The sequence below is a fragment of the Rhinoraja longicauda genome, chromosome 1 (genome assembly GCF_053455715.1).
Source record: "Rhinoraja longicauda isolate Sanriku21f chromosome 1, sRhiLon1.1, whole genome shotgun sequence".
Taxonomy (NCBI): domain Eukaryota; kingdom Metazoa; phylum Chordata; class Chondrichthyes; order Rajiformes; family Arhynchobatidae; genus Rhinoraja; species Rhinoraja longicauda.
In genome coordinates, this window is record NC_135953.1 from 139154594 (window position 1) to 139162700 (window position 8107).

At 47.7% G+C, this 8107-nt stretch overlaps 1 protein-coding gene across 5 annotated transcripts in view; it reads right to left on the reverse strand.

Moving 5' to 3' along the window:
- slc2a9l2 (solute carrier family 2 member 9, like 2) overlaps positions 1-7050 on the reverse strand; it is a 250648-nt gene extending 243598 nt beyond the window's left edge. For 3 of the 5 annotated variants that reach the window (XM_078407314.1, XM_078407296.1, XM_078407275.1), the window contains exons 1-2: positions 6802-7050; positions 4298-4685 (exon numbers count right to left, since the gene is read on the reverse strand). In XM_078407314.1, coding sequence (XP_078263440.1) covers positions 4298-4382 — 85 coding nt within the window. In that variant the 5' untranslated portion in view covers positions 4383-4685; positions 6802-7050. The remainder of the gene's footprint in view (positions 1-4297; positions 4686-6801) is intronic. The other 2 variants (XM_078407305.1, XM_078407285.1) reach the window with 2 other exon arrangements.
- Positions 7051-8107: the final 1057 nt, after the last annotated feature.

The following is an 8107-nucleotide window of genomic DNA, read 5'->3' on the forward strand; positions in this document are numbered from 1 at the left end:
TAGGTGCAGGGGGCGGCCATTCGGCCCTTCGAGCCAGCACGCCATTCACTGCGATCATGGCTGATCATTCTCAATCAGTACCCCGTTCCTGCCTTCTCCCCATACCCCCTGACTCCGCTATCTTTAAGAGCTCCATCTAACTCTCTCTTGAAAGCATCCAGAGAATTGGCCTCCACTGCCTTCTGAGGCAGAGAATTCCACAGATTCACAACTCCCTGGGCGAAAAAGTTTTTCCTCATCTAAATGGCCCACCCCTTATTCTTAAACTGTGGCCCCTGGTTCTGGACTTCCCCCAACATTGGGAACATGTTTCCTGCCTCTGGCGTGTCCAATCCCTCAATAATCTTACACGCTTCAATAAAATCCCCTCTCATAAATTGCAGTGTATACAAGCATAGTCGCTCCAGTCTTTCAGCATACGACAGTCCCGCCATCCCGGGAATTAACCTAGTGAGCCTACGCTGCACGCCCTCAATAGCAAGAATGTCATTCCTCAAATTTGGAGACCAAAACTGCACACAGTACTGAGGACATCCACCCTTGAGTTGTATGGCACGATTATTGTGATAAATGGAACAATTTCACGACAGATCTGTCCACTGAAAGTGACCATCTATGAGGTGTCATGAACTATCAGCAGCAGTAGTTAGTTTAGTTCAGTTTAGTTTAGTTTAGAGATACAGCGTAGAAACAGGCCCTTCGGCCCACCGAGTCCGCACCGACCAGTGATCCCCGCACTTTAACACGATCCTACACACACTAGGGACAATTTACACTCACACCAAGCCAATTAACCTACAAACCTGTACGTCTTTGGAGTGTGGGAGGGATCTTAAGATCTCGGAGAAAACCCACGCAGGTCACGGGGAGAACGTACAAACTCCATACAGGCAGCGCCCGTAGTCGGGATCGAACCTGGGTCTCCGGCGCTGCAAGCACTGTAAGGCAGCAACTCTACCGCCGCGCCACCGTGCCACAATATAGAAGAGCAGGTAGAAGAGGATTCCACCATAATCTATAACATACTGGGCTGCCACGTCCCTCACTCCCCCATTGTTTTCTAGCCAGGATATCACCCTTGATGAACCACAGTCTTAGGTGCCAATCTGGGGAAGGTGGACTACCTGTGAGTTAAATATCTAAATTGGAGTGACCAATCTAAATACTGGAACTGATCGTAACTCTGTAATCTGACCACATCCAGACATGAATGAATTTAGATTTAGATTTAGAGATACAGCGCGGAAATAGGCCCTTCGGCCCACCGAGTCCGCGCCGCCCAGCGATCCCCGCACATTAACACTATCCTACACACACTAGGGACAATTTTTACATTTACCCAGTCAATTAACCTACATACCTGTACGTCTTTGGAGTGTGGGAGGAAACCGAAGATCTCGGAGAAAACCCACGCAGGTCACGGGGAGAACGTACAAACTCCGTACAGACGGCGCCCATAGTCAGGATCGAACCCGAGTCACCGGCGCTGCATTCGCTGTAAGGCAGCAACTACCGCTGCGCCACCGTGCCGCCCAGTATAGTAGACAATTGAACAGCTAACGGCAAATATAGGATCAAACAACACGCAGTTTCCAAGGCTGCTGGACGGCAGCCGTTGGAGCACGAGGTCTTGCTTTTCTTCAGCACTGGGATGATGGTTGTCTCCCTGAAGCAGGTGGGTACCTCTGAACGGAGTAGGGAGGTGTCCGTTAATACTCCCGCTAGCTAGGGCAAGTGTCGTAGAGCAGGGGGATGTTGGAGTACAGGTACAGATTTCCATGAAAAAGACATCAGGTAGATAGGGTGGTCGAGAAGGCTTTTGGCACATTGCCTTCATCAGTCAGGGTACTGAGTATAGAAGTTGGGATGCTATTTCACAGTTGTACAAGTCGTTGGTGAGGCTGCATTTGGAGTATTGTGTGGGAAGGAATTGCAGAGGCTGCTTTAAATCGAAGACTCGAGTAACTCGGCGGGACAGGCAGCATCTCTGGAGAGAAGGAATGGGTGACGTTTCGGGTCGAGACCCTTCTTCAGACTCTGGAATATTGTGTTTGGCTTATTGTGTTTGGTCACCCTGCTTTAGGACGGATGTCACTAAACTGGAAAAAGTGCAGAGAAGAATTACGAGGCTGTTGCTCGGAATTAAGAGTCTAAGCTATAGGGAAAAAATGGGCTAGCTAGGACTTTATTCCGTGGAGCACAGAAGTGATCTTACAGGGGTGTTCAAAAACTGGTGAATCTGTGGAATTCTTTGCCACAGAAGGCTGTGGAGGCCAAGTCAGTGGATATATCTAAGGCAGAGATAGATAGATTCTGGAATAATACTGGTGTCAGAGGTTAGAGGGAGAAGGCAGGAGAGATAGATTAGCCATGATTGAATGGCGGATCAGACTTGATGGGCCGAATGGCCTTATTCTGCTCCTATCACTGATGGTCCGATAATCTAATCCAGGTCACATTTTGGTAAGATAGACAGAAAGTGCGGGAGTAACTCAACGGGACAGACAGCATCTCTGGAGAGAAGGAATGGGTGACCCATTTGGTTCAAAACCCTTCTTCATTTTGGTAAACCTGTGTACCTTCTTCAAATTCTCTCCATCCATCCTTCCTGTAATGGGATGACCGGAACTACACACAACACTCCAAATGTAGCATAACCAAAGTTTTGGAAAAGCTACAACACGCACCCCAATGAAACATCTCTGATTACAGACCCCCATCCAGAATAACGCACTTCCACCACAACCCACTTCCCCAGGCAAGCCAGTGCTCAATCAATACAACCAAGGTATTTATTTCACAAAATGCTGGGGTAACTCAGCAGGTCAGGCAGCATCTCAGGAGAGAAGGAATGGGTGACGTTTCTGGGCCGAGACCCTTGATCAGTCTGAAGAAGGGTCTCGATCCGAAACATCACCCATTCCTTCTCTCCTGAGATGCTGCCTGACCTGCTGAGTTACTCCAGCATTTTGTGAAATAAATACCTTCGACATGTACCAGCACCTGCAGTTATTTTCTTACACTATCAATACAACCAAGTCATCTTGGATCATATGCATTTTAATCTTCTGGATCAGCCGACCATGAGTTTCTTTACTTTAGTTTAGAGATACAGCGCGGAATCAGGCCCTTCGGCCCACAGAGTCCGTGCCGACCAGCGAACGCTATCCTACACAATCTTACAATTATACCAAGCCAATTAACCTACAAACCCGTAGGTGTTTGGAGTGTGGGAGGAAGCTGGAGCACCTGGAGAAAACCCACGCAGGTCTCGGGCAGAACGTACAAACTCCGTACAGACAGCACCCGAGGTCAGGATCGAACCCGGGTCTCTGGCGCTGTAAGGCAGCAACTCTACCGCTGCGCCACCGCGCCTCCCTGTAACCATATAGACAACTTCCTTGGCCCAATACTCATTAACCGCCTTGGCCACCACTTCGAAAATTCAGTCGTTAGTAACACATGATCTGCCGCAAACAAAGTTACGCTGACTGGCCCGAATTATCACAATCTCTCCCAAATGGGAGTAAGTCCCACCTGGAGGAATTCTCTCCAATAACTTCCCTAATTGAAGTTATTGATTCACGGTTAATCATCCCATAATTTCCTGGATTATCTTTAATTTCCTTAAATTAAGGATACGGGTTACTCTCCAGTCCTCTGTCTGTGGTTGAAAAGGATAGAAAGAACGAAGAAAGAACCAGGGGCCACAGTTTAAGAATAAGGGGTAGGCCATTTAGAACGGAGATGAGGAAAGACTTTTTCACTCAGAGAGTTGTGAATCTGTGGAATTATCTGCCTCAGAAGGCAGTGGAGGCCAGTTCTCTGGATGCTTTCAAGGGAGATCTAGATAGAGCTCTTAAGGATAGTGGAGTCAGGGGGGTATGGGGAGAAGGCAGGAACGGGGTACTGATTGTGAATGATCAGCCATGATCACATTGAATGGTGGTGCTGGCTCGAAGGGCCGAATGGCCTACTCGTGCAACCTATTGTCTATTGATGTCGAGACCCCTGTAATTGTTTCTCTTGCCTCTCTCAATAATCTGGGATCGATCACACTAGGCACTGTGAATTTATCCACCTTCATGCTTTTCAAGAGACCCAACACCACCTCCTTCTTGATCTCAAACTGCCCGAACATCTTAGTGTAGGAAGGAACTGCAGATGCTGGTTTACACCAAAGATAGACACAAAATGCTGGAGTAACTCAGCGGGACAGGCAGCATCTCTGGAGGGTAGGAACAGGTGACATTTCCGGTCGAGACCCTTCTTCAGAAGAAAGTTTTTAAATGCTCACCTCCAGATTCAGGGACAGTTTCTTCCCAGCTGTTATCAGGCAATTGAACCATCCTGTCAACAACTTGAGAGCGGTCCTGAGCCATTTCTGTCCACTTCACTGGAGACTCTGGGGCGATCTAGAATCAGACTTTGCTGGACTGGATCCTGCACTCAACGCTATTCCCGTTATCATTGTACCTGTACTCTGTGAATGGCTCGACTGTGATCACGTTCAGTCTTTCTGCTGACTTGGCATTCCACGAAATCCTTTCACTTTGCTCGGTACACGTGACAATAAAACTCAGCCAAGTTCGCAGATGCTTTCAATCTGAGACAGTTATCACCACCACGAGTGCGATTTGAACATTGCTGGTTGGGTTTTTTTGCCCCTTGGTCGTGAGAGATATCTGCACAGCAGGGTCAGAAACAACAAGGTAAACTAGGTCCAGCGGGGAGATGAACACACATTGTTGACTGGGACGAGCCCAGCCCAACGCTTTCATTAAGTGAATCTCCTTTCCAAGTTGATGGAAGTGCACTTTGAGTAGGAATTGAAATCATCATTTAATTAAGAATCAATTAATCCGTCAGGACAAATCTTTTGTTTGTTTGTTTTTATGTCTTGTTTGCTTTGTAAAGCGTCTTTGAGTATCTTCTTGAAAAGCACTATATAAAATAAATATTATTATTATTATTAATTAAAATATATTTTTTTCAAATCACTTGCAACATGTTTTAGCTGCAGTATTTCATTTTATTAATTTAATACCGAGTCATTAAACGCATGTGACTGTTAAAAAAAGTAATGTTTTGCGAAATCTTATCTGTCAGACGTTGTTTGTAGCTAAATAATATGTCCTTCAGAAGTCCCAAACCACTTCCCCGGCCATTGAAACGCGTTCCAAACGCACACGACCTATCAATCCCATAAAGGGAACAGGGGTAATGAACTTTGTCACAGTGAGTGGCAAAACTATCAGAACTTTTAAAACTTAAGGCGACTTTTTTGTTTGTTGCTGGCTCTGCAAGAAACGAGTTGAAATGTTCATAACTGCGTTGTTGAATCGCGTTTCAATGACCAAGTGTTTATTGACAAAATGCTGGAGTAACTCAGCGGGTCAGGCAGCATCTCAGGAGAGAATGAATGGGTGACGTTTCGGGTCGAGACCCTTCTTCGGACCGAAGAAGTGGTTTGGGACTTCTGAAGGACATGGTATTCTGCTACAAACAACGTCTTACAGATAAGATTTTGCAAAACATTATTTTTCACCTTCAACAGTCACATGCGTTTAAAGACTCAGTATTAATTAATAAAATGAAATACTGCAGCTAAAACATGTTGCAAGTGATTTGAAAAATATTTTTTTAAATGCTTCATTAAATGATGATTATCTAACGTTTAAATTCTTACTCAAAGTGCACTTCCATCAACTTGGAAAGGCGATGCATTTAATTGAAGCGTTGAGCTGGACAACAACCCAGTCAACAACTCCAAACAGTGTGTGTGTGTGTAATATCCTGAAGATAAGACACAAAGTGCTGGAGTAACTCAGCGGGACAGGCAGCATCTCTGGAGAGAAGGGATGGGTGATGTTTCTGGTCGAGACCCTTCTTCAGTCAGTCTGTGCCCGTGAGTTGAGCAGTTCACGCCGAATAAGATAAACTAAAGGGTCTCGACCCGAAACGACGCCTTTCCATTCCCCCCCAGGAAACGCTGCTGCCTGACCTGCTGAGTTACTCCAGCGTCAGTACTCTTGTGTCCTCTCCTCTCCTCCCCTCCTCTGGTCTGCCTTCCTCTCCTCTGCCCTCTGTTCTCTTCTCCCCTCCCCTCCTCTGGTCTGACTTCATCTTCTCTCCCCTCCTCTCTGCCTTCTGCTCCCCTCTGTTCTGCTCCCCTCTGTTCTGCTCCCCTCTGTTCTGCTCCCCTCTGCCTTCTGCTCCCCTCTGTTCTGCTCTCCCCTCTGTTCTGCTCACTCCCCTCTGTTCTGCTCTCCCCTCTGTTCTGCTCTCCCCTCTGTTCTGCTCCCCTCTGTTCTGCTCCCCTCTGTTCTGCTCCCCTCTGTTCTGCTCTGCCTTCCTCTCTCTCCCCTTCCTCCTCTCCTCTCTGTTCTGTTCTGTCTCCTCCTCTCCCTCCTACCCTCCCTCCTCTCCTCTCCTCCTCTCCTCGATCCTCTCCTCTCCTCTCCTCCCTCTCCTCCTCTCCTCCTCTTCCTACCTCTCCTCTCCTCTCCTCTCTCTCTCTCTCCTCTCCTCTCCTCTCCTCTCCCTCTCCTCTCCTCTCTCTCTCCTCTCCTCTCCTCTCCTCTCCTCTCCTCTCCTCTCCTCTCCTCTCCTCTCCTCTCCTCTCCTCTGTCTGCTCTCCCTCTTTCTCCCTCTCTCTCCCACTCTCCTCTTCTGGCTCTGCCTTCCTCTCCCCTCCCCTCCTCTGCTCTCCTCCTCTCTCCTCTCCTCATATCTTTCGAATTTTAAACACAAAATCGCTCCATTGCGTTTATAAAGAAGGGGCTTCTCTGTTTCTCACACCAGTAACTCCACGCTGCAGTAGTAGTTGGCTGCCCTGCATGGCTGCTTGGGATTATGGGAGTTACCCTGAAGTCTTCATTTAGTTTACGAAGTGAAACTTCACGCCTTGCCCTTGCCTTGCAGTATTTTGTATTATGAAACCATTCAGTTACATCCACATGTGGGGTCGTTCTCTCATTGAAACTTTGAACAACAACACAGTGGGTGAATCCTCCCGGTCGTTTGTTTAACAGTGCGTTATAAATCTGTCATTTCAGCCATTTTGTGTTCCTCATTGGGTAAGACTGCGAAACTCAATTTAACCCTCAATGTCCCAAACATGCTGAGAAGTATGTTTGGGACATTGTTTGTGCCTGATTTTATGTCTTCATAGAGTGGTGGGGTGCACTTCGTACATAGGAGATAGATAATGATTGAGGTTGGGAAGCGTAAGAAAATAACTGCAGATGCTGGTAAAGGGCGGCACGGTGGCGCAGTGGTAGAGTTGCTGCTTTACAGCGAATGCAGCGCCGGAGACTCAGGTTCGATCCTGACTACGGGTGCTGCACTGTAAGGAGTTTGTACGTTCTCCCCGTGACCTGCGTGGGTTTTCTCCGAGATCTTCGGTTTCCTCCCACACTCCAAAGACGTACAGGTATGTAGGTTAATTGGCTGGGCAAATGTAAAAATTGTCCCTAGTGGGTGTAGGATAGTGTTAATGTGCGGGGATCACAGGGCGGCACGGACTTGGAGGGCCGAAAAGGCCTGTTTCCGGCTGTAGATATATGATATGATATGATATGATATGATATGAAATCGAAGGTATTTATTTCACAAAATGCTGGAGTAACTCAGCAGGTCAGGCAGCATCTCAGGAGAGAAGGAATGGGTGACTTTTCGGGTTGAGACCCTTCTTCAGACTGATGTCAGGGGGTCCGGGACAAAGGAAGGATATAGGTGGAGACAGGAAGATAGAGGGAGATCTGGGAAGGGGGAGGGGAAGAGATGGACAGAGGAACTATCTAAAGTTGGAGAAGTCGATGTTCGTACCGCTGGGTTGCAAGCTGCCCAGGCGAAATATGAGGTGCTGTTCCTCCAATTTCCGGTGGGCCTCACTATGGCACTGGAGGAGGCTCATGACAGAAAGGTCAGACTGGGAGTGGGAGGGGGAGTTGAAGTGCTGAGCCACCGGGAGATCAGTTTGGTTAATGCGGACTGAGCGAAGGTGTTAGCGAAACGATCGCCGAGCCTGCGTTTGGTTTCGCCGTTGTAGAGAAGTTGACATCTAGAGCAGTGGATACAATAGATGTGGTTGGAGGAGGTGCAG